This window comes from Ambystoma mexicanum, chromosome 12 (genome assembly GCF_040938575.1).
Source record: "Ambystoma mexicanum isolate Mex_15411 chromosome 12, UKY_AmexF1_1, whole genome shotgun sequence".
Classification (NCBI taxonomy): domain Eukaryota; kingdom Metazoa; phylum Chordata; class Amphibia; order Caudata; family Ambystomatidae; genus Ambystoma; species Ambystoma mexicanum.
Window position 1 is genome coordinate 597,314,022 of NC_090936.1, and position 27,973 is coordinate 597,341,994.

The following is a 27,973-nucleotide window of genomic DNA, read 5'->3' on the forward strand; positions in this document are numbered from 1 at the left end:
TGCAAAATCATGCAAAAACATTGGCATCTGTTACATATGGACGATGACCTCAGACCATACATTGCTGGCTGACAGACCACAATTCATATATACCAGAGCGCAGACTTTAAGAACCATATTTCTTAGTAACACGCGCCACAGCTACAGGGTCAGACTGGCTAAAACCAATTGGCTTCCACAAGTGTGGATCATGTAGTATGTACAAACATGCTCATAATAATTGTTCAAGCTTCAGGTACAAAGACAACTCAGCAATCCAAATTAGAGACTTCATCAATTGCAGGACTACATATATAGTGTATGCAGTTATCTGCATATGCAATAGATTATACATTGGGAGCATGATCTGGCAGCTACGCAAACTCATAGGGGAACATCAGGCAAATTTGGGTTGCCAAGATTCAAGACTACCATTAGCAGTGCACTGGCAGGAGTGTCACCAGATGCACAACAAGAGAGATCTGAGATTTATAGGTGTAATGAAAGCCAAAAGTAAAAAGTGTGGGGGTGACCTCACACTAAAATTAAGACAGATGGTGGCGAAATGTATTCGTTTGTTGAGATCCACTATTGTGGGCCTCAACAAGGAGCACAAAATTAATTTTGTTCTATAAATACTGGGTTTAACAACAATGCAATGAATCTTTACTGGTTACTTGTTATACTACAGAGCAAGATTACATTTATGGACAGAGACCAATTAATGTGAGCTTTAGGCAGAGGAATCCAAAATGTTGAACATACAATGTTGTAAATTGTGCATCACTGAGTATTTATCATTTTGTTTTTGGTGGTGACTGCATATGCTATTACGGAGTTCACAAAAAGCAAGAAAATATATTTGTATGTTCTGCTTGAACATATATATGGATTATCAACAAGTGTTTACAATGTATCGATTTAACAGGATGGTGAATTTTGATCAAACATGCACGCATTTGCCCACGTCTAAACGAAACCAATTCAGGTCAGAATTTTTAATTGAACCTAAAAGGCGGCTATAATCGCATCACCAGATAATTTCTAGCTCTGTGTGTTCACAAGTGTTTAAGCAACGACACAGCTTATCCTGGGCGAAAATCTGCACTAAGAATATAGTTTGGACAACAGGGACGTTATTGTGCAGCCACAATGATTGGGTCCATTGAGACAACCATACAAGGAATACTTATATCAGACTTCCAATTCCAATCTGTACTTCGGGGATCGTGTGAGTGACGTCACTATACACGACACGCACACTATAAACAACGCTGGCAATGGAGGCCGCTATGCGAGCGCATGCAGACCACTCCAAGGTGCATCCGAACAGGAAACCATTTGATTTATGGTAAGCCGTGCAACGCCGCTTAACCCACACAATTTGTCATTACGAGCAAAATCCAATGCAGGAATAAAGTACCCAATAAAATAGTATCCCTTAACATTCTAGACATTGAAAAAATATGCAGCGTCATTGACTCAGACACAACTTCAAGATTATGTTGACAGAAACAGCCTCCTACACAGACAACAATCAGGATTTAGAGGAGCACATGGTACGGAGACGGCCCTGCTCGACCATCAGACCAAAATGCTTAGTAACCTGGACGAGGGAAAAGCAGAGAGGCTGATGTTATTAGACCCCTCAGCAGCATTCGACTTGCTCGATCATCAAAAACTACACGAGGCTCTAGACAAATCAGGTAATTGTTCTCGAGGAGCTATAGCCTGGGTAACATCCTTCCTTAAAGATCGGAGCTCCAAGATCCAATGGGGTGATCATTTCTCCATACCCCAAACTGTACATCGTGGTGTACCCCAGAGGGCCAGTTTATCGCCCCTTTTGTTTAATCTCTATCTGCAGTGCCTATGTACCCTACTAACCAACTTCGGGGTCATTTTTTTTTACAAATTTCACCGACGATAACACAACTAGTCATCGACCTGACCGGCTGTCATACAACTGGCAATTATAAACTTGCTAGCATCTACAAGTTCCATTGAAGCCTGGATGATGACAAACTGGCTTTGCCTCAACGGAAGCAAAACCAAGCTCATGATGTTCGGATAACGCCAGGCAAAAGCTAAACTTGACACATATCAAAGACTCAAATATAGGGGTATCTGACAAGGTCAAGACATTGGGTGTCTACCTGCAAGCATCCTTGGGATCGGATGCCCACGTAACATATCTGAAAAACAACTGCCGATACCACCAAAGGTTGCTCAGTCGCATCTGGCCCGTACTGGAACCGTCATGGTCCAAGGTCCTCAGGCCAAACTCCTCCTCTTCGATAGGCAGTTCCCTCGCCCCATCAATTTTCTTTCATCTCCGGCTGTCCCCTCCTCGCATTCCTTGGCTACTGTGCCCACTCCTCCCTCCTCCTTATCCCTTCTTCAGGCTACCTCCACAACTCTGCAGGGCATACCTCTGATTTGTACCCCTCCCCAGAAGGTCTTTAAGGCTGGCAAGCTTCTTCATCGTGCCACTCTCAACTCTCGCTCTGCTGTCAAACACTCCTCTTACATCTGCCTCCTCCTTGAAGAACTTGACCTCGATGTCCTTGGTCTCACGGAGACATGGTTCACGGCCAGCTCTGTCACAAGCTTTGACACTCTCCTCCCTGAGGGCTACAAGATCCTCTCTGCACCCAGAGCCACTCGGTCTGGAGGGGGTGTAGCCCTGATCTTTCCTGAATGGATCCCTGCCACTATCATTCCCACTCAGATTTATTCCTCTTTCGAATGCCTTGTCTGCAGGCTCTGAAACTCTCCTAGCCACTCTCTTACTGTTGCTACTCTCTATTGGCCCCCTGGTCAAATCACCCCTTTTCTCTCCGAGTGGACTGACCTTTCCTACTCCCTCCTGGCCTCAACTCCTCCTCCTTGGTGACCTCAATATCCACCTCGATTCTCCCTGTCCCTCATCTCTGCTCTTTTGTGACCTCTGCCATTCCCTCTCCCTCTCTATCCTCCCCTCTGGGCCGACGCACTCAGCAGGTCACACACTTGATGTCTTGATCTCCTCTGGGCTCTCCCTGTCTATCCCTCTGACCACTGCTCTCTCCTGGAGTGATCACTGTCTTCTCTCCTCTCAGAAGACTGCCATAGCCGAAGGAGCAGGAGCTCCTGTCCCACTGCAGGAGCAGTACCCAGGCCCGGATGGGCCCCGAGCACCACGGTAAACCCCTGGGCTTCACTCCAACCCCCTTAAGCCTGATGGGCTAAATTCCTAAAAATCGGAATTACTGCATTATTTTTTGCCACTATTTGTGCAGTAAATCCATATCCACGCTGCACTGTGAAATTTGCCCCCATCTTTACCACAAACTGCATTAAATGCAGTAATTTACCCACGAGGTCCGACCCTCAAAGATGGCCGCTCAACTACAGTAGTGGGCTTGTATCTACTGCTGCCCTGCATGGCCCCATAGGATTGGCTGAAGCCTCCTATTTACCTTCACCCCATTCGCCGGCAGGCGAGAAGCCGGCACGCCCTCTAAGGCAGGACATCGAAGGCTCTCTGCTTCCTGTCCTGAGCCTGTCACGAGCCGGACAGAGCCCAAGGCAATACTCCATGCTAGTCTCACACCCACCAGAAACCACATCCCCTCCCTCCACTGACCAGTTCGTGACCTGGTAAGACTTCCAGACTCTGTGCTATTGAACTCTAAATACAGCGCTTGCATCACCCCCAGCTCATTGTAACCTGTAATTAATATTAAAGTGCACATTGTATTCCAGTATTGCATAGTGTATCGTATATCCAGCCTGCCTGGGCATTGGTTACTACGTTGCCTTGGACACTGCCATACTGTAAATTCATACTCCTTACACCACGGACCCCTTGCTACACTAATCTCACCACTGTATAGCTAGCTTACAGTCCAGACGCTAATGTCATCTTTGTCTATATATGCTATTAGTGCATATTTAGTTTGCAGCCCTGACGCCATGTTTAACCATGCCCAGATCGAATTTTGCCCTCTCTAAATTCTGCTTTCAGCCCTTGAAACGTGTTGACCTGAGAATATACCGAATTTCTTGATCCTACTCATCCAACCGGACCCACACTTCTCCTGGCCCACACCCCTGTACCATGTTAACTCGTGACTTTCCGCATTCCGCCCACAGTGTCCATGCCACAATGATTACCACTGTGCATCTAACTCACACCCTGGTGTCATGCTGTAGCATTCCCATCACAAATCTTTGACTAGCTAATTTCTGGCGCCAGTCATACGCCACATTGATCTGTGAACATATTGTATTTCGACATCAGCTCTGCCTTGCGCCCATATTGAACTGTGTTTACCTCACATCTAGACTGTACGAAGTGCCTCCTGCTTTTTTCCACTAAATGACATTTGGGTGCCTGCATATGAGACCCAAGGTATTGCACCTAGTTTACACTGTGATTTTTGAATTTAGGTCAACCTCCACTGTTGAAATTGCACCTACCTGTCTGCACATTGCACTATTAGCCCATACTGTGACCTTTGAATTTAGGTAAACCCCTACTGTTGAAATGGCACCTATTTGTTTGCACACTGCAACTTTAGTCCTGAATAGGATTGTCAAATCTAGATGCCCTGCTGTAGCATGTATGCATTTTAGCCCTGAATAGGATTGTCAAATATAGGTGCCTTGCTGTAGCACGTATGCACTTTAGTCCTGAATAGGATTGTCAAATATAGGTGCCCTGCTGTAGCACATATGCATTTTAGTCCTGAATAGGATTGTCAAATCTAGATGCCCCGCTGTAGCATGTATGCATTTTAGTCCTGAATAGGATTGTCAAATATAGGTTCCCTGCTGTAGCACGTATGCACTTTAGTCCCGAATAGGATTGTCAAATATAGGTGCCCTGCTGTAGCACGTATGCATTTTAGTCCTGAATAGGATTGTCAAATCTAGATGCCCTGCTGTAGCATGTATGCATTTTAGTCCTGAATAGGATTGTCAAATATAGGTGCCGTGCTGTAGCACGTATGCATTTTAGTCCTGAATAGGATTGTCAAATATAGGTGCCCTGCTGTAGCACGTATGCATTCTAGTCTTGAAAGATTGTCAAATCTAGGTGCCACCCTGCTATTGTCGCCCAACATGCGTACATTGTGATGCCCTAGCCACTGCGTAGCCATTGTGATGCCCAAATCCAGCCATTGTGTAGCCATTGTGTTGCCCTAGCCATTGTGCAGCCGTTGTGTTGCCATTCCCCAGCCATTGTGTAGCCACCGTGTTGCCCACACCTAGCCAGTGTGCTGCCTATACCTAGCCATTGTGTTACCACTGCCAATACCTAGCCACTGTGTTGACAGCCATTGTATGCTCTATAGAATGATCCCCATCTTCATCCTCCTGGTCACCCTTTGCTCCACAATGACAACAGCAAACCACCAACTGCAGTCTATGCCTACTGCAACATCAAACTCTGATGACGAGCCCCGACCAACCAGCACCCCAGACACTAACCCAGACACTAACCCACAAACTATAAAGCTAAAGATACCTATCACCCACCACCCCATAACAAATATCCCATGCGATACCTTAAGTAGAAATGCAAAGCTACGATCAAGACTACCCAAAATCTATGAACGCCTAGCCAGACTAGCCACCAAACCTAGCAATACAGGAGACCACCAACGCAATGCCCCCAAACTAGATACCTCCCCCACCAAAAGAGATTCCCACGCTAACAGTCCCATTAACAACCACCACAAATCAAGCAACAGACCCACCAAAAAGAAAAGCCATGTCACCCCTGCGACACCCAAACCAAACATACACCTCATCTATAGGCCTCCAGGTCCCATTGCAACCTTTGAGGAGAACATCTCTATGATCCTCTCAAACAATCTAAAAAACTCATCGCAAGCCATCCTCCTGGGAGACATGAACTTAGGTTTCAACGGCCACAAAGACTTGCAAGCGACTAACACCGCCAATGTCATCACAGAACTGGGATTTACCCAAAGAATCTCACAACCTACCCACGAAAAAGGTCGAACACTCGACTGGGTAGCCAATCACAATTGTAATGTAACAATTACCGATGTCTGCCCACAAATCTGGACAGATCATTTACTAATAACCTTCCTCATAAATGAAAACACCACCCAACCCAAGGAAATTGTATTGCCCCCCCCCACCAACCAGAAATAAAAAAAACATAACCGCAGACAAACTGCTACCACTTATCCTCCCAACTCTAAATTCCTTATCTGAATCACTAAACCCAACAGCCCTAGTGAACGAATTCAACTCAACCATGGCCACAGCCTTGGACACTATCGCCCTGCTGAAAATGAGAAAAAGCAAGCCCAGAGCACACTTAAACACTTGGTTCACCCCTCACCTCAAATCCCTAAGAATTGAAAAACGCAAATGCGAATCCGCCTGGTGACTAACTCCAACAGAGAATAACAAAGTTGCTTTCATCAGTGCCTCTAAGATCTACAAAAATGAAATAAGGAGGGCCAAAAAAGAAAACTTTAACAACAGAATACTACAGGCTAAATCTGGAACCAAAGAGCTATTTCTTATACTAAAGGAACTGATAACCCTATCCCTGCTCCAGACAACTGCGACAAAAATAAAACGTGGTGTTCTAACATCCAAAAGGCTCTAAACAACAAAATTGCCACACTCCAAACCAAAATTGAGAAAAAGAAACAAAATATACCCACTTCAACCAATCAAAGTGGTAAACCACCCACCTCTGCCAAGCCAGAACACAAATTCAACTTCACCAAAGTAACCATCCTAGAGATTGAAAAAATAATACTCTCACTCAAACCAACCAACTGTCGAGGCGACATATGCCCAGCCCAACTGATAAAAGACATGGTCAGAGACCTATCCCCATTTATCTCCAAACTCATTAATGCTTCCCTTGCATCTGGCACTATACCAGACAATCTTAAACAATCATGGGTCCTCCCCCTCCTTAAAAAGCAAACCCTGGACCCCGCCATCCCGACTAACTACAGGCCAATCACTACGGTACCATTTCTGCTAAAAATCCTAGACAGAGTGGCCTACCTACAGATCCAAAAATATTTGGAGATGCACCAACTATTAGGTACCAGACAGTCAGGCTTCAGGCCTCAACATGGTACCGGAACTGCGCTTATCGATGTCAAAACCCAAGTCGATGAGCTGAGAGATCTTGGAAAAACTGCCCTACTCCTCCTGCTGGACCCCTCAGCGGCATTTGACTTGGTGGATCATGATGTGCTCTGTACCCACTTGGAAACCGTGGCCCACTTCTCCACACATGCAATTGCATGTATCAGGTCATTCCTAAGCGGCAGAAACATGAGGGTTTTCTCCACCTCCGCAGCGGCTGACCCAGTACCTATCACATGTGGCGTCCCCCAGGGATCCTGTGTCTCTCCGACTATGTATAACATCTTCACGAAGCCCCTGTTCGATGATCTGGACCTTCTGGGTGTCACCTACACAAACTATGCAGATGACACTCAGATTCTCATCCCACTTTCGGGGGATTATGAACAGGATTTGGCCTTGGTGAACAGAATATACCTCATCATCCAGGCATGGATGGCCCGACATGGTCTATGCCTGAATGATGACAAAACGGAACTCATCATACTGGGGAACACACAAAATATCAAAAGACTGAACAATTACTACTCATCATTTGTCATAGATGGCAACACCATTAAAATAGCGAAAGAAGTAAAAACACTAGGTTTTTACCTCGACTCTTGCCTCTTCCTAACAAAGCAGGTGAATGCGATGGCCTCTAGCACCGCTTACACCTGTAAGCTGATTAGAGCAGCTAAACCATATCTATCCACTGCCAGCTGCCTCACCCTATCAAGAGCCCTGGTATTATCCAAATTGGACTATTGCAATGCACTATACATAGGGTCCAATAAACGCACAATGCAAAAAATCCAAACCCTGCAGAACAACGCCCTTCGAGCCACCCTAGGAATCCCAAGAAGAGAGCATATCTCAGACGTCAGAAGACAATCTAACTGGCTATCCACAGCTGACAAAATTAAACTCAAAACAGCATCATTGACTTTCAAAAGTATTAATGACCTAGCCCCCAAATACCTAACAGAAAGATTCAAAAGAAGAACTTCTAACAGACCTACCAGAGAAGCATACACCAACCAACTAGCTGTGCCCCCATTTAAGTTGAGCACAGCCGGAGGCACCAGCTTCCCTGTCAAAGCGGCCCCGCTATGGAACTCCCTCCCATCATCCCTAAGGTCTGACCAATCTTATCCACACTTCAGACTTAACTGCATTAAATGGCTCAAAGAAATCGACCTATAACTGACTAGACTAGGCTGAAACACGTGTATGGGGTTACTGATGGTACTCTTGTTCAGAGGAGAATTGCCTAGCATTTCGGCGCTGGACTGCCCTTGGGCAGGACAAAGGCTGATATGCGGGGAAATTTCTTCTCTGTGAAAAGGACAGTGAGCTAAAGACTTGATAGAGTCTCTCCCAGGGGTTATTCACCCAAGAACAGGTCATTGGGCTGTGTTCGTGCTGGTAGAGAGATTCCCAGACCCCCCTTTGTTTGCATACATTAAACTTTGGGTTTCACCCTAAGTTAACAGGGCAATCCAGACGTGGACCCCTTGCTCACTGTTCTTAGAGAGGCAACAGTTTCACCTCACTGATGATGCCCAACAAGGCTGAAAAACGTGTATGGGGTTCCTGATGGTACTCTTGTTCAGAGGAGAATTGCCTAGCATTTCGGCGCTGGACTGCCCTTGGGCAGGACAAAGGCTGATATGCGGGGAAATTTCTTCTCTGTGAAAAGGACAGTGAGCTAAAGACTTGGTATAGTCTCTCCCAGGGGTTATTCACCCAAGAACAGGTCATTGGGCTGTGTTCGTGCTGGTAGAGAGATTCCCAGACCCCCCTTTGTTTGCTGACTAGACTAGGACTACTCACATCTGACCCACCTTTTAATCTGCAGCTGAACGCATACCTCGTTCATCCCCCCGCTTAACCTACCTTGCTCCTCGACATTCAATGTATACTGAGTACACACCCCTGTGTACAATCACCTGTGTACGTAACCATGTACATTGTCATCATTTACTGTCAATGCACCCTGTAACCTTCCTGAAATGTGTAACTGTAACATGTAAGCTTAAAGTATTCTTGAACACGCGCCCGGATACCCCCCGGTCTGGCGCGTGCTATAAATAAATAAACAAACAAACAATCAATCTCTCCCTCTCTTCCCCCCCAAGCCAAGCCCACCCCCACACACTGCCACCGACTTTCTCGGACATCCCACCTATGAAGCGCGTGTCAGTTGAGGCTTTTGCTGCAACCTTTTCTCCCCCGCCCTCTGCCTCTGGCTGACTCACACCCAGACACAACCCTGTCCCTTCTCTACTCCTCTATTTCCGATACTCTTGATGCTCTTGACCCTGTCATGAGGATCCACTTGAAGTCCAACGCCAAGTGCAAATCCTGGTATGACTCTGACCTAGCTACACAAACATAAGTGTAGGGCGGCCGAGTGGAAATGGAGGACTTCTTGTTCATCCTCTGACAAACTGGCCTGTTGCCGTCTCCAAAGGCAATAACGACTCTCTGTCCACACCAAGAAGAGAGTCCACATTCAAGCCTGTGTCTCTGTGCCATCTAACAACTCGGCCAAACTCTTTAAAATCTGCAAGGAACTGGCCAACCCTGCTGCAGTCTCTACCCCTCCTCTTGCCTCCCAGGCTCTGTACAATGCCCTTGCCTCTCATTTCATCTCAAAAACCCAGGACATCCTGTCCACCCTCTATGCCCCTCCTCCTCCTATTCCCTCTCAGTCTGTGCTTGCTGACCGGCCCCCTTTTACTACCTCCCCACCCTCTTTCTCTTCTTCTCCTCTCTTCTCCCCTGATGAAGTCGCTAGACAAGTCCGATCTATGAAAGCCTCGTCAAAACAGGTTCATCCCAGTTCCTCTAAAACCATCAAGGACCACATCGACACCCTCGCTCCGGCCCTTGCCGCTTTCTGCAACCACTCCTTTGTCTCAGGATCTTTCCCCTCCCCTCTGAAGCACTCCCTTGTGCATCCTCTCCTCAAGAAACCCACAGCTGATCCCTCCTGTCCGGCTAACTATCGCCCTATTTCCATTACTCCCTTCCTGGGCAAACTCCTGGAAAAGCTGGCCATCTCTCAGTTTAACCTTCACTCCGATTACGTTGGCTGTCTCCATGGCCACCAGTCTGGCTTCAGAGCGACCGGAAGCACGGAAACTGCTCTCCTGAACATCCGTGAAGATCTGCTCTCCAACCTTGACTCGAACATTCCCTCTGCACTCATCCTACTCTGTCTCTCCTCTGCCTTCAACACGGTCAACCACTCCATCCTGCTCAACCCTCTCCGTGATAACCTGGGTATCACCGATCAGGCTCTAGCCTGGCTGACCTCTTTCCTCTCTGATTGGCCCTCCCAGGTCCAACTTGGGTCCTTCCTATCACCTATCTTCCCTCTCTACCTGTGGCGTTCCCCAGGGGTCGAACCTCTCGCCCTGGCTTTTCAACCAATACCTGGCAACCCTTGCCCACTCCATTGCCATTTTCTGCTCCAATTTCCAGTGCTATGCTGATGACGCAACTCATTTTCAGGCTGCCCTCGGCCACCTCCTCTTCTTCTCTCATCTCTGAGTGTCTAACTGCCATTCAAGATTGGTGTGCTGCAAATGAACTCTGTCTGAATGCCAGCAAGACGGAGATCCTCCTCATCGGCACACCTCCACCATCCTTTCCCCTCACTCACTGGCCGGCCTCGCTTGGCCCTCCTCCTACCCCCACCTGCGAGGCTAAGAACCTTGGGGTCATCTTTGACTCCACACTTTCCTTCTCCTCCCACATCTGTGAGGTCACTAAAAAGTCAAACTTCCTACTGCACCTCCTCAGAGGTACTCTGCCTTTCCTCTCCTTCTCTCAGAAGCTTATTGTCTCCCAAGCTCTGGTTCTCTCTAGGTTGGACTACTGTAACAGCCTCTTTCTAAATCTTCCTGCCTCCACTCTCCGCCCTTTACAACTAATCCAGAACAAGGCTGCGAGAGTTGTCCTTGGCTTCAAGCCCTTGGATTGTATCTTTCCAGCTCTGAATTCCCTTTCTTGTCTCCCAGTGGATGCAAGGATTAAATTCAAAACCCTCTGCATTGTCCACAAGGCTTTCTGGGGCCTGGGTCCAAAATACCTTCAGCTATCCCTCTGTAAATACCTCCCCTCTCGAGCTCTTTGTTCCTCTACCTCTAGCTCCCTTTCAAAGAAACGAGCTGAGGGTATATCTCTGTCTTCGGCTGGGGACTCCCTCTGGAATAGCCTCCCTGCCACTCTAAAACATGAGGAGAACCATCTCTGGTTCCGGAAGCACCTCAAGACCTTCCTCTTTGCTTCTGCCTTTGCTCCCCCTCTCCCCTGCTGATCTGCTCTCTCTTGGCACTGTGCACCTGGCCACCCTCCGTCCCCTGGGCCCAGGTACCTGCTCACCCTGCCACCCTCCTGCACTGCCACCTGGCCACCCCTTGAAATGGTGACTGTAACTGTACCCATACAGTCCCCGACCCTCCCCCCTTTTTCTTCCTTTTCTGCACTTATTTAGACTTACCCAGTCTGCTGCCGTAAACACTGCACTTGCCACTTGCTGGCTGCACTACCACTGTTTATTGCCTCTATTATCTATTTATTTGTATTTATTATTATTTATCTTTTCTCCTCTGCTCCGCACTCTCCTCTCTCCCCCGTACATGCACTTTCTCCCCTTTCCCCATGCGCTTGCGTGTTCTCAATGTCACTGGGCCTAGTAAGATCGTTGATGTGTCCTCCCCTGTTCCCCTCCCTTGCCTTGTCGCGCTCTGAAACACTTGTGTATGAGCGCGATACAAATAAAATATATCATATCATACTGAGTAAACAAAACAGCACCATTATCGCCAGAGCCACAATCCTATCTAGATTGGACTACGGGAATGCAATGCTGTTGGAGGCTAGTAAAAAATGCATCACACAATGTTAGATCATGCAGAACAATGCAGTGAGGACAATTACCAGGAAAAAAAAGGGGAGAACATATCACAGAGGACAAAGTCCCTTCATTGGTTAGCCCTGGAAGACTGCATCACCTTTAAAGCAATGACCATTGTCCATCACTGTATATTTGGATCCGCCCCGGTCTACCTATAAAATCAAACAGTCACATATGAACCTCGCCACACCCTAAGATCCAAGGCGCAAGGGTTCGTGAAATTAACTCACTCCAAAAAAAACAATGGACTTGGGCGAGCCTTCCCTACCAAAGCGACATCCAAGTGGAATATACTCCCAAACATCCTAAGGCTAGAATCTAACTACCTAACCTTTAGGAAGAAACTAAAGACACTGCTATTCAATAAAGGACCTGTATAAATGCCAAAGACCATGCAAAGTAATCTATTTAGGACCAATAATCTTGCTCTACTTTCCTGTCACTTTTCCTGTTGTCCGTGTCTTTATGTAATGCGCCCTGATGCCTGCGGGCTTCGGCGCTATAGAAATAAATACATTAATTAATTAATAAAACTCTAACGGGACACCAGCAGACTAACGGTAAGCCGTGCTACAGGGGCTAACCAAAATCGTAAACTCCTGTTATTAGTAAGCCAACATGCAGAACTCTATTAGTCAACTAACCAGCAATTAAAACAATTGTAGGCATTGACAATACTTGCAACGCCAAAGGTGGGGCAACAGAGCATAATTTACAGCAAAGCGGCTGTAAGGAGGTATGTACACTAAATTATTGATTTTCTTAACTAATGAGACCTATATCAACCCATGTATAGGTCCGTTTCTGAAAAAGGAGGTATAGATGAGCAAACCTAAAGAGAATTTCACCATTCCAATAATTAATACATGATGGGCGTGAGCAACTAACTTTACATGCATGTAACTTTACACTGCACGGTATAACAAGGAGAGCAGTGCCAATGGATGGGCAGATCATTTGTGGGTGCACAATGACCACACAATTTATAAACGCGCTAACACTTACTTTAAGATGCTTTCACCACACGGTGGAAGGTTGCAATAAGCACTCATGATTTGAAGCAGGCAATGATACTAAACGCTCGACAGACTCACTGAGGAACTCATAGCACTAAGGTTAAGGGGTTACAATAGAACAATACCTTTTGCTATTAGCACAGATAAAGTGTGGCATGCAATGGCATTTTGAGCCAGTTATAGTCACTTATGTTAATTTGTTGGGATGCAGTTGCCAACAGGCCACAGTCACTCATGAGTATGTGTCAATTTTTGCTTCCTTTTGATCCTTCCCGACTATCGCTGATGGTATGTATCTTTGTACCTTGTTTCTTGATGATATGATGTCCAACGACCATCAAATACCGGGTTGTTCACGAACATGACAACTACTTATTATTTTGTTTCAAATTCCTTTCATTTATGTTAATAATTTGTCACGTATAAATATTGCTGTGTACATTTAATGCATTTTATAACTAACAGCCTTGAAAAAGACAAGTAGTCGAAACACGTGTTGGCTGTTTCAACAATGAATTAAAGAATTGAATAAGGGCACCAAATCAAGTGTTGATATAATTCATTATAATACCATGGACAAAGGTGCATTGAGCTGATCGCAACTATACACTATTTCCACTCTATGGTTTAGGTTCCTCATAGCACAAATTAAATGGCTCATCACAGCTCAATTGGGCAAATTTCACACCATTAGTGTCATAATACTGCTCTTGCTTGGTGGGTTTTGGGGGCGGGAATTTATTCCAAGACCTTTATGCCAGGAAAGCTGACCACAAAGCTAGGAAAAAGGCTATTCAATAGGCTAAAGGTAACAGCCAAGAAAGAACTGGCGATGGTGGCTGAAACCTAGAAACAAGCACCTGGCAAGGTTATAATTATTATAATTATTAGAATTAGAATTGGTTATTTATATACTGTGTTGAGCCAGTGGATCCAATTCGTAGGAACATGAAGTAGATTATCATCTCAGGTTTATTCTGAGTGCAAAGGAGTATACGTTTGGGCAAATGCCCTTGTATTTACCACCCTGCCGGTGATTATGGGTAAGAATATCAAAGGGAATGGCTAGCTAAGAGAGCACCAGATTCTGAATGAGCTATGGGCAAGCCCACCCACAAAACAGTTCAAAAGCCTAAGGGCCTCATTACAAGTATGGCGGTAAAGAAAAAAAAGATCAGTAATGCAGTGGTAACTGTTACCACTGCATTATTGCTGCATTACCACACTGCGGTACTATAACTTTGGTGGTGAGGCAGAGGAAAAACCTCCAGCAAAATGATGGCAGTGATTCTGCTGCGTTACTGCCAAAAATCGCCAAAAATACCCATGGAGTCCTACTGACTCCACAAATGGGGACTAACACTGCCATACCACTATTTGCAATCCGGTGGTAATTACGCCGCACCAAGTGGCATAACAGTAACTGCATTTGGTGGTATTCCGGTGGATTTACAACCAAAATAATGCCAAACTTGTAATGAGGCCCAAAGACTAAGCCTACTGATTCAGTGACAGAAGTAAACAAAGCGTAGCTGTCAAGATCAACTCTAAATCAAATCTAACAGAATACTGTGCTATTTACATTGTATTTCAAAACATACAAGGACAAGTGCACAGCAGAATCATGAACTAGATAGCTGATGGCATGAGGACAAGCAGTACGGTATAGACTGACCATATCATTTATTGATAGAAGAGTGTGCTGCGGAGCTGACGGGACAGGTTTGTTGCCAAATGGAACACACACGTTTTACCTGAATCACAGCTGCTTATGCCCCCAAAATGATCTTGTATATGACTTTATATTCTCACTCACAACACTGACTAATATCATGCTGTAAATTGGCCTGCAGTAATGCAATGCAAATTTCAATTAAAGTAAAAGAAGTCGTGATTGGAGTAACGGGACTTCTTACCATGTTGAGAATTTGAAAAGGTTGTTGCAAGAAATCCATGAATTAGTCGATGCAAAGAAACACCTGTACGTTTTAGAAGTATAATACAACTAGCAAACACAGGCTTTTGAACTAGCCAGATGGACACTCACAGTATGTACCACTTGGAGGTCACCTGTCACATCACTGAAAAGATCAGGTCAGTTCGCCCTTAAAATGGGATCATGATGCCCGCTGCCATTACTATTTTAGCAGTTATGTTCTCGTTTTGGTGCTTCCTCAGTAACTGTCAAGAGAGCTATCTGTATCCAAAATGAATGGATCATGCCCCTCATAGTTCGTAGTGTTGAACTAAAATATCTGGTTTCTCTAGATGATTGCAAAAAGGTCTCCATTACAATGGAAGAAGACATTCCGAAAATGCTGCGAATTGAGTATACAAAATGTTCTCATATGTTTGTGTTCTGATGCATTCATGTTATTTCAGTTATAAAATTAACGAATGTATTAACACTGCACCAATACATCTGGATAGATTGCAGGAGGGTTACGAATGAGACCCGAGTGGAATTATTGAGGGGGACACAAAGAGGTGGAATTAAGAAATATGGTGGAAATAAGAATGAAATGGAGACGAAATACAGCAAGCTAAATGAAGGTTGTGCTTCAAAGCACAAAAGGGGTGAATGTGGAAACCAATGACATTTTACTTTAGGTCTACGGACATATATAAGTCTTGGACAGTGCTGAACAGCAGCCATCATTGTAGCAGTGACGTCGGAGCTCCAGCCATACAAGGGAAGGTGGTGTGGAATGAGTAGTGATTGGATGGCAAGCAAACGAGCACCCACGCGGCCATGCAAGAGTGAGATAAGCCACCACCCGAGCCGCACGTACACCCATTTCCACTCCCCATATGATGTCATGATGGTGGGTTCAACTGGCCGGGAATGGCATGTGAATCATGAATCTTCAGTTTTGTACCACTACGTGTAATGAAAAGCTCCTGTAGAGGTGATCTGTATCATGTGAGTGGGCGAACAGTATTACATCAGGTTTGGTTGGGTCTGTATAACCATGCTCACAGGATATTCAGTTGGGAAGTCCATTGTTAATATAATAGACTAAATGTATCATACTAATCTTTTCTGTATGAAGCCCATTGTATATAATTGGGTAATTAACCAAACCTCTCCCATCTACAAGGTGTAGCATGACACCGATCAGTCCACTCATTGCCATCCTCCTAGCAACACCATTGCAAAATTCCAGAAAGGTACATGATCTGACACCACCAGACAGCGCTGGCCGCAATTGCGGCCGCCCTGCCCTCGCACACTGGCAACCGCAGACTACTAATCACACAACTCACATCAGTAATCCACAGACTACAGACATGTCTACGAGCCATTTAGGATCTGGTAAGACCTAATGCAATGCCCCAACCAGGAACTTGTACACGCTCCCCTATGCCGATGTCGGCCGTAATCACGGCGGCCCCGGCTGGGGACACCCACAACCCACTAAATATACAGCGCACAACATCGATCAACAGACTATAAACTACTGATATGTCCACGAGTAAAACAGATGTATGAACAAACCCAATGCTAAAGCACACCCTCCCGGCCTTCTCAGCACCCTTCGGCATGCCTGACCTCTTAGGAGGCTTACTCTACCTCGGCCAGTATGCCTAACTGATTATCTCAACCTAAGCTCACACACATTCTAAGCCTTAAGACATCCTGCCATTACCTTGACCACGTATAAAGATAGCCTGTCCTCCGCACTTACTTCTGTCATTACACCTAGAATACACATGATTTTAGGCCATCATAAAGTACGAGGATTGCCAGCAAATTGATATTGCACCTAGAAGACAGTAGGGCAACGGTCTATCACGCTTAGATGATGCATGATAGGTCTTCTAAGTGTCATAAACAAGCTATTATAGCAACCTGGCTAGTGTGCCTAGAGTACTCTCTCACACGGACAACCTGATCAAACAGTTGGTTCAACAACAAAGCTCCAGCCGAGCCTCAAGGTACGTATAAATGCATCACTTCGGTGGACATCTGCCGCTGGTATGGCTACTCACCTGCACGCATCAGAATGTGACGACCTATGACAAATTCGGTCTAGCTGGGCACATAACTTTTGCCTACATTAAACCAGACTAAGCCTCAACACCTCTGCCATAAGAATACAGCAAGGACCTACAATAAAAATTCGGTCCAGCTGGACACAAAGTCTCTTGCACTTGCGCACTTTCCTGACTTCCCTCCACACCCTTCCACATGCCTGATCTCCGCGGTTGCTTACTGGAGCCCGGACAGCCCATCTAATTCCTTATCTTGGTCGAATGCACACACGTATTCAAAGCCTTTTCTGAGAATGTTCACATACTCTGGACTTCGGTCCATGAAGGCGTTCCCACCACAAGAGCGTTGAGACCATATTAATGGGAAAAGGCGCTATATAAAGGACTACTACTACTGCTACTATAAAAAGCCAGATGCTAAGGGCCTCCAATTTTGGAACAGTGATACTATGCCGGTTTCTGTACTGCTGTATGGAAATACTCTTTCTCTCTGTCTTTGCTGCCTGTCACCACGTTTGATTATTTGATGATGAGCTGTGGGTTTCTACAGTCCTCAACGTCAAAGTGTAGTGATTGTGTCATTTACTGTTGCTCTTTCTGTTATGCGAAAAGGAGGCACATTCAACAAGTGTGTGCATCTACAATCCATTTCACATTGCTGACTGCCACATAGGCTGAGAGCGAGGAGGATGGTTTGTCTGTAGACTAATAGACCAACGCCAATCTCCCCACCTTCTGAATGAAATGGCTTTACAGTATTTGTCATCAAAACATCTATCGAGGAGCAAATTCACTGTACATTAATCAATTAGAACTTTGATTACATCTGTAGGCCCTAGTATTAACAAGTGTAAAATGTGGGCAAGTAGCATAAAACTTTCTGAAATTAGCTTATGCATTGGTACACATAGAGAAAAAAATACATCCTTAAGGCATTCTTTGGTGAGCAGTCATCACTGATCTGAGGCCAGGCTGAATGGTGGGAGAATTTACTGGTAATGATGAGCCTCATAATTCTCAATGCAATGCTGCCTGATGACAGGTGAAGAACATATGCGTTATAGAGCTACAATATGCACAGCTTGGCCGATGCTCACAATTTCCAAACTGAGACGGAGTCCGACTTGATCTGTGGTTTATGGTTGCACTAGAAAGTAGCCGAAGTAGGACGGCTTTGCCCCATTAGTATGGTGGCACTTTTCATTGCGTGACAAATGTAAAAAGACCTCCTGCGCCTGCTGATGTAGTAGAGAACTCTAGAGAAACTATAAACAACGGTTTGCAATGTTTCCCCCTATCTGGATGTGGTGAAGTGTGAAGAACTGCACTGTGCTATTGCTCTTGGGCAGGAAGTGGATTTCCTGTTGCTGCAGACAGTCAAGTTTCCACCACTCCATTGGACAGCCATGACTGTCTTTAATACTACTTGTTCTTGAGGATAGGATAAATGAACCCGCTGCTGGAAATATCTCATCGTCCATCGCAGAGGGCTTTCCAAAACTTTGTTTTTGTGAAGGCAACTCGAAGAGTGCCAAACAGGAAAAGATTAAGTCAAGGGTGCTGTGCTAGCATTTGGTTCTAGACTATGGAGTAAAAACTATTTGTCGGGCAGCATAGTGTAAACCTGCAAGAACTTCAATCTGCCTAGAAGGGACGGTTTTGAATTAAACATAACCACTGGCACCGCTCTGGCCAACCCACCAGACCCTAGATGTTCAGCCTGCCAAGCCATTACAAAAGGGCAAAGACAACATGATAATTTTCCAGGCCTTTTGCCTATGTTTCTATTGCCTCCTGATTTTATTTGTTTCAGTCATGCACCCTATCATATTATACTACTACTGGATATTTGCTTCTTCCTTCTGTCTTGCACTAAGAGACATCTTGGTCTTCTGCCACTACCTGGTATCTGCCTATCCCAAAATCTCACTAGCCAGAGAAGTACCCTACCCCACAGCCTCTTCCAGGCATCCACTTGCCTTATTCTAATGGGACCTCTCTGGGCCCAAAATACAAACAACTGATTGATGTGAGCAACCAGCCCTCCACTAGCCCCGACCACCAGATGCTGCTAGATGTTGTGGCCAGGTACAGGTGCGAGTCCACTGTGGCTCCTAGTGTCACTGGTGCCTCATGCACAGTCAATTTGGCAATCTAGCCGTGACAAGGAGCCGTGATCGGACATCAAGGCCATTTCAATGTCCTCGTTGGCAACATCATGAACTTGGCAATGATATTTCTTGATCACACCAAGATCTGACCACAACACGGCCTAACATGAAATAACCTCAGGGCCGGACAACATGATGGCCCTGAAGTGGAGTGCAGAATACTCCCTGTCTGCAGCTTTGTCACTGTTAAGCATTGAAAGTAATGACACTGTACACCCAAAATGTTCTGCGAGACGACCAAGGGTGTCGGAACAGGAGACAGAAACTGCCAAGGTAGAGGATTCATTCATGGAAGGCTCCCAACTTGGGCCTAAGCTGGCTGGTTCCTGTCCCTTTCCTTCACTATGTTAAAAAGTAAATTTTTGAAAAAAATAGCATCTTATACTAGAAGCGGAATCAAGGAGCCATACAATGAAGACAGCACTGTAGCCTGCTCTTTATGCTGCCCTCACCACAGGAAGCACACTTAACATTACGAAGTATTATGACTGGGGCAGAGGAGGTGGGAGTGTGATCAATTCAATGGAGTCATCACGGATCTCGTGGCGGTAACCTCCCCTGTGGCCAGGGGACAGCAGCCGCTACCTGATCCTGACCCTGGTGGCAGCTATATGAGGGAGGATTGCATTGGAGGAGACAGCCTCTGGGGAGAGGTCATGGCTTCATTGGATGAGACATAGTATACCCCATTTACCCATGAAGAAATCCCCTTGATACCAAATACCATAATGGCCTTTTGTCATGCATCTATACCTGCCTTTAGGAAAAATGGAGAAACCTTTTCCCAAAACCCTTTAGGCCAAACATCCATCCCCGGACCAAAAGGTAAAAACTCGAAGACTAACTTTTCCAGTTCCAATTATCATCCACGTAGAACTAACTCATTATTTTCAACCTTTGAAAGTGATTTCCCAAGTAATCTCGGACGAGGAGAGAGAGAAGGGAATGATACAGAGCTGAAGGCGCCTCAAGCTGAATGAGTGAGAGTTGTTTTCAGAACGCTCCTGTACGCAGGACATTTAAAAATCGAAAAGAAAACTGCAAGAGGCTGCTGCTGTTGCGGAGAAGTCCTTGCACCTGTCTGCAAGACTTGTGGAACTTCGGAACACAAACCGGTGTGTCTGAGCCAAGGGGCTCGCCAGCAAGAAGGCAGAGGAACACTGCATGAGCAGGGCATGCCACAGACACGCCAGGAGCCAAGGGAAGAGTCCTGGGCATTTGGCAATGGGAGAAAGCAGCGTTTCACCTAGCGGGACCTGAAGCAAGACAGGCGTGCTGAAGTGAAGCCGAGAGAGAAACCGGGACGAAGTTAAAGCAATCCAGCGTGGAAAGCGGGTGGCAAAGCTTTGTTGTGTAGGAGCGAATGGGACCGTAGACGCCACATAGAGGCGGTGAGTCAGCCCGAGCTAAGTGGGGACCCTGGGGCGCGTCGGTGACCATGCCAAATACAGGCTGTAAACATTAAAGCTGCAGAAAGAGAAACATTAAAGAGACTGTTTGCAAATCAAGGAAACATATTACGAATACAGACCCCAGCCATATATGAGTCTATGGAATGCAAATATGGGGGGAATCCAGAGCGAATGTTAAATCAACCAAATGAACACTATCCAAGAAGATATATGCAGTTGTGGAAGTAAAAGAGGAACTGTTACATATGAACTTAAGAAGTCCTGGCAGGCGAGTAAACAAGGCAGTTACAAGTGCATGAGAATTCCTGGCAGGGGGGTATACCAATGACTCCCATCCCAGTTCCTACTAGTTAATATGGTAGAGCAAATACATCATATAAGAAGTTATTTTATTATAAAATTTCAGTTGGCCAGTTTATATAACCACTTATTTTGGTCTAGTATAGAAATGCATTTGCGCCTACTTGCGGGTTTGATGACATTTTATGCATTATTGTAAATATATTTCTATGTATAGGAAATTTGTGCAATATATGTCTTTATGTGTAGTGGGTTTTATGTGATGTTACATGTTCTGTAACCTCTGTTTTACTATATGAATTTTATCATTAAAAAACGTGTGTTATATGATGTATTTGCTCTACCATATTAACTAGTAGGGACTGGGATGGGAGTCATTAACATTTATTGCTTGTAATTGAAGTTTCTTTCTTTGTTATATACTCATTATATTGTTACCCAGACAGCAGAAAGGAAGCTTCCGTGGCATTTTCGGGCCACGTGTGAACCTGGGTTTTTGACCTGTTTATACATGATATAACGGGAGTATACCAGTCAGTTGCAAATCTACAGGAAGTAGCAAGAAAGGATCTAACACTGCGTTTGCTGAACCAGAAGAGAATGAACATTTGAAAGATCTACAAGGCTAAAGCAGCTTTATAAATAACAGGATTGTTGTGGGCCAAGAAAGACACAAAGAACTGTTAGATCAAGAGTCAGTATCATGAACGAAGAATCCAGGGGAAGGAAATTAACCTCAGGGACCAAGACTGGCTACTCTTGGTGAATTCTTATGTTGAAGAATTAATTGCAACGAGACAAAAATCCAAGAGAAGGAAATCCCCCCAGAACTAAGACCCTTTTGACATTGGAAAACCTTTATGTTAAATAAGCCTTTGTATTGAGAAAGAACCCAAGGAAAGGGAGCCACCATCTGGAAAAAATTGCCCTTTTACCTCGGAGAACTTCTATGTTGGAGCTGCTCTATTTTCTTTTATGAACTCTTTTTACAATCACCAGGTTAAAGACATTTCCCCTTTTCACCTTGTGGTTTGGTTTGTAGTGTGAGGGTTTGGATAGTACATTTGGACACAAGGGGGGTCATTCTGAGTATGGCGGTAGGGGGTTAACGGCACCGGTAAGGATGCCGGTGCCATTAACCCCCTACCGCCACATTCCGAGGTCCCTTAGCGGGTCCCACCAGGACCGGCTGGTCTGACCAGCCGTCCTTAGTGGGACCCGTTAAGGGACCATGGAGCTAATAACGGGCCTGCTATTTGCAGGCCCATTATTAGCTCCTTCCCCATTCCCATTGAGCCCTATGGGGTTCAAATGGGAATGGTTTTCGAAATGGGGACTTACCGGGACATTCCGACCTATGCGGATCCGGTAAGTCTCCATTAAGACTAACCGGACCCGAGTTTGGAGGTAGCCATGGTGCTAACAGCACCATGGCTACCTCCAAACTCGCAATGATCCCCAAGGACAGTTTTTGATATCATGACACAGACAGATCCTTCGTTTTTGGTATTCAGGTAGGGAAATTCCTCTTAGAGCAGGGTCAGAGAGGCCTTTTCACAACCCCTTTTCTGTTAATAAAAGTCTTTAACCACAAACAGAGCAACTTTGTGTCCGACTTTTATTTCTGACTCCTCACAGGAGGGAAAGACAGACAATTGACGGGCATCATTTTCCCCCAAAGCCAGACAAAGGAATTGCTCACAACTAGAACTGTGGTGCATTAGCGGATGCTTGGTGAACCTTGGCGGACTTAGAAGGACTATCTGTTTCCATCTTTAACATACAAGCCAGTCTCCGTTTCCTTGCTTTTCCTTCCCCCTGTTTAACAGATTATTGAAAACAGTTGTAAATAGCACGGATGGGTTTCCTAAAAGTGAAATTGATAAAACAAATAACCACCAATTTAGCAAAATTGGATAAGTCATTTGTCTTTTTTTTTTTTTTATTCAAATGAATTTCAGGCCACGCATGCAAGCAGAGAGAGGCTGTGTTTAAGAATATTAATGAAGATCCCATGAAGGAGAACCAACTCTTGAAAATCAACCACAGCCCACCAAGCTTGGCACAACAAGCTGCACCTGAACTTTCTGAACTTCTACATGCAGATTTCTCTTGCATTGCATCCCCGCCTTCATTTTTTACATTTTCACCCCTGTATCCCTAAGAAAGCTCCCAGCAGGCTTCACCGCTCCATCAATAGGAACAAATATCAATCACTAAGATGGAACACAATTTCACCTTTCAGTGATTTGGTTGTGGACTTCTGCCCTCATACAACCTATCCATCAATGGAGGCTAGCTAAATCATATACCTCTGTATCTCATTTTCAACATCCAGTTCATTCATCCATTCTCACACAAGCTACGACACCACCTTGTCCGTTACCCACAGCTGCGTCTTACATGTGCGTACGAGGTCTGGGCCGCTGTTGTGGTTTCCTGGCTCCCGGTATTTCTCCATGAACTGATCGCTGAGAGAGAAACTCACGCACTCTGTGGTGAAATCTGCTTCTACAACAAAGAACATGTGATGTGCATGGCATCTTTTATCTAAATACAGCTTTTTATGAAGGCATTCAAGATTTACTTTTGGTCAATTGTAAATGTAAGCGTTTGGTCAGGGAGGCATAAAGTGAAAAAACCTTAGCAGAACAAAATGGAAGCAGTAGAATGTGTAAGACTAGGGAAGAAGAAGCAGCATAGAAAGATCAAAAAGATAGGATGAGAAAAGATGGATAGGAATAGAGATGTAAAGGCAAGCATTGGCAAAGCCATTCCAAATTTAATATTTCACGATTTTCTAAAACTCATTGCAATACAACTGATAACAGGTAGCTACTAGTCTTCTCTCCCATTTAAAAAACATCTTTACTAATAAACTACCATTTCTATTATAAAATTACTAAGCATGATCGCCTCCTACCATGTACTAGATAGCAAACCATACCAGAGACGAAACTATTGGCTTCACAAATGTTGGTTATTATTTACAGATCAATACATCACAGACGACTGCATTAGGAGGTATAGTGTGGTCAAGTGTAATCTGAGAAAAAAAACACAATATTTCAACTTAAAACGAGGTGAAATATTGCAGAATCAGGCGTAACTGGGGCAAATTAATTACAATGTGCCAGCAGTTACATGTCCTAGTTACAACATAAACACCAAACTAACTACATTAAATTACGTCTGGGGCTGGGATGCTGTATTGCTTATAAATCAAGTGGCTGAAAGGAACACTTGGTAAAAAAGTTCCTATTACACCAGCATTGGCTTAACAGCTGCAATCAACCAATTGCACATCATAAAGCTTCTTTTGCAGGCAGAAATGCAGATGTAAATCATCTTAATTTGACAAGTAGTTAGATAACACAGAAGAACAAATTACTTACCCCTGGTAATGTTCTTTCTACAGGATGTTCCTCCCATGGATTCCTCATCTTTGATATACCAATTTCCTGCTTGCAGTCTCTGAAAGTTTTTTTGACAGCACTGTGCGGTATCGAGTTGATGCCCCTCAACGGTATCCATCTCTGTGCTTGGGCGTGATCGATGATGGTATAACTAGCACACACAAGTCTGGTTTTCCCCCACTCTTTCTGCATAGCAGACTTGAGGAAGATGAAAACCTGTATTGGTGTTGAAAGAGATAAGTGTGTCAAAAAATCACCCACAGTCAGAGGGCTAGACTGGGAGGGCGATGAAGAATCTGTGGGAGGAACACCCAGTAGAAAGAACATTACCAGGGGTAAGTCATTTGTTCTTCTAATGGATTGTGTCCTCCCACCGATTTCTCATCTTTGATAGACTCCCATAGTCATTTCATAGAAGAAGGTGGAACCAGTGGATTTTTCTTACTTGTCTATATTGCGCATACAGCTTTCCCAAATCTAGCGTCCTGACCCGACAAGATGTCCAGACAGTAATGTTTTGAAAAGGTTTGTATCGACGAACAAGTTGCAGCATTGCAGATGTCCTGCACTGGTACACCTGTTTGCAGAGCTGAATTGGTTGCCACTCCTCTAGTGCAATGTCCCCTTAGATGTTCAGGGACATCTTTCCCAGCTATAGAATAATATTCTGAAATTGCCAGAACAATCCAACATTACAAGGTTTGTTTAATAACAGCCTGCCCTAGTTTGCGTCCAGTATAACCAAGAACGAGTTGATCATCTTGTCTGACATTTGCCAGTCTGGAAATATACAAACGTAGAGCACTTATAGGGTCCAGTCTAGGCAACCTCTATTCCTCTCTGGAAGAATGAGGAGGTGGATAAAATGCTGGCAAGATCATTTTTGTGTCAGATGGAATTCAGACACCAACTTGGGAAGGAAGGAGGGGCAAACCCTGAAAACTAACTTCTGCCAGGAAAATATAGTGAAAAGGGTTTACATGGTAAGAGCTTGTAGCTCACTCACTCACTCACTCCCTCTGTGGCTACTAGGAAGATTGCTTTGAAGGTTAAAAAACTGAGTGGCAGGAATGGAGAGGTCCAAATGGAGCTCCCATCAAAAATGTTAGTATCAAGTTCCGATCCCAAGCCAGGACTAGGAAAGGGACCAGTGGGAACATATTTGTCAGTCCCTTCAGGAACGTTATCACAATGGGTGTAAATAAGAGCCTTGCTCTGTCATGCCTTTACAAATGGATAACGCCACCAGGTAGCCCTTAATGGTAGTCACCTGCAGATCCCGATGGGCTAGGGGAAGCAAAAAAAGAAAGCACTGCAGGTGAATTGCAAGTGAAAGGTTCAATATCTTTAGCTCAACACCAGCTGCAAAACATGTTCCAATGGCAGCAGTATAGTGGTTTTTTTGCTGGTCTTCTGGCCGAAAGCAACACCTCCATCACATGTAGTCTGGATTCTGATGGGGACCAAAGTCTGCGGATCGTGAGATCGCTCATGTGAGGCACCCCCCCCCCACCCACCATCCTGTGAGGGAAGAATCTATGACTACAGATCTCTCCGGCCAGGTTTGCCAAAAAGGTTCCCTTCTCATCAAATTCTCCTTGCAGGCCCACCACAGGAGATCCTGTGCAACCTTGCTTGGGACCTGAAGCAGGTCCGTCTTCCTGCCTGAGAATTGTGATCACTGGGATCTGAGAGACCTCATCCTCAAGCGAGTTTCTGGCACCAGAAAAATGCAGGATGTCAAGAGGCCAAGCTACCTCAGAGAATCGAAGGATGGCAGATGGTGGGCGTTCTGAAATCTTGAAACCATCTTCAAGATTTGTTGAGCCCCCAACTCGAGAGGCACGTCCTTACCAGAGGAAGAGTCCAGGACCGCTGCGCTGAATTGCAGCATTTGGGAAGGTATCACGTGGGACTTCTTAAAGTTGAGGGTGGAGCCCAGTTTGTGGAGAGTGCAGGTGCTGTTGAGATGTTCCAGAGCCTTTTCGAGAGAATGTGCTCTGATCAGCCAATCATCTAGGTAGGGAATAGTGTGGATCCATCCCCTCCTTAGATTCGCTGCCACCACCACCATCAACTTGGGGGAAGGCCCTCTGGCGAAGGTCAGCCGGAAAGGCAGTACTCAAAACTGATCATGTGAACTGCTGCATGGCGAACCTCAGGTCCTTTCTGTGCTTGGGATGTATAAACAGATAAAAATAAGCATCCTGTAGATCGATTGACATCATCCAATCCCAAAGCTGAGGGGCCTGGAGGATCTGCGAAAAAGTAGTCATCTTGAATCTGTCCTTCCTGAGGAATGCGTTCAAGCGTCTCAAGTCCAAGATGGGTTACAGTCCTCCTCCTTTCTTGGGAACCAGAAAATATGTGGATTACCAGCCTTGGTATCGCTTCACTACAGGTACCCCTCTCCACTGCACTTTTCTCCAGCAGGAAAAGAATCTCCTGCAAGAGCAGATCTGGTTCCCGAAGAGCTTGCTTACTCAGGGAACAGTCTGGGGGTCTTTTTAGAACTTAGAAGGCAGTACCCTTGGGCCACTGTCTGAAGCGCCCAAGCACCCAAAGTAATGTAACGCCATTCTTTCAAATGCTGAGTCAATCTGGCCCCCACCAGAGTCCTGTGCGCAAAGCACTCAGAGGTTTTGGAGTTTTAGCTGGGGCAGACGGCATTGAGGAGTGTCTCTTCCTCCATGTCCTCTCGGGTATGTAAAAATCTCCTTTGCCCTCTTTGGGTAGCCTGACCTCTACTTCTTTGACCAAGGGAAGATTAGTAGCGAAAGGAACCCCCACTCGAACCCTGGGACGGCAGGTGCTGCTGCTCTTGTGGATGACGAATTTCTGCCAGCAAAGATTTTGCAGCTGCTTTAGAAGCCTGAAGCTTCTCTAAACTATCATCCGCCTTTGATCCAAAAAAGTTGGACCCGTCAAATGGCATGTCAATTGGTCTTGACTGGACGTTAGGAGAAAATCCAGACTTGCGAAGCCATGGCTCCTGATGACTGCACTTGAGCTCATAGAATGAGCAAAGCAATCTGATGCATCAAGCCCCGATTGGAGTGATAGCCATCACTAATGATGTTCTTAAAACCATCCCTCATCTCCCATTCTGGTATGTTATCTGCTGTCTGGGAAATGACGTTCCACAAAGTGAATGTGTATTTTTGTATTTTGATAATGCACAAGACGCATTAATGGCCTTGAGAGCCATGATCCCGACAGAGAATACCCCTTGTGCCAGCACATCATATTACTTGCATCCCTATAAGATGGGATGGATGGGTAGGCAGCTGCCTTTGAAGTGGAGGTAGGCGTCTGTACCACCAAACTTTCTTGAGTAGGGTGTGTGAAGAGAAAGTCAGGATCAATTGTGATGGTCTGTATTTCCTCACCAACTTTACAGCAGGAGTGGTGTTGGGTTTCTTCCAGTTCTCCAAGATGGTGTTCTTGATAGCTGAATGAAAAGGCAGCACAGGTTCCCTGTTCATAACTTGTCTGTATGCAGAACTTGAATGAGCAGTTATGTCAGGTGTGGCATATTCCACTTCTGGGGAAGTGTCCAAGCCACTGGCTTCTTTAAGGCAGATAGCCAGGTCTTCCAACAAGATTGATCAGAAACCAACTCTTCAGGGACATTAGG

The 27,973-nt window shown here is 45.3% G+C and overlaps 1 protein-coding gene across 7 annotated transcripts in view; it reads right to left on the reverse strand.

Moving 5' to 3' along the window:
- CLDND1 (claudin domain containing 1) overlaps window positions 1–27,973 on the reverse strand; it is a 275,231-nt gene that overhangs the window by 159,357 nt on the left and 87,901 nt on the right. For 6 of the 7 annotated variants that reach the window (XM_069628976.1, XM_069628977.1, XM_069628979.1 and 3 more), the window contains exon 3: window positions 23,324–23,431. In XM_069628976.1, the coding sequence (XP_069485077.1) occupies window positions 23,324–23,431 (108 nt within the window). The remainder of the gene's footprint in view (window positions 1–23,323; window positions 23,432–27,973) is intronic. The other variant, XM_069628981.1, reaches the window with a different exon arrangement.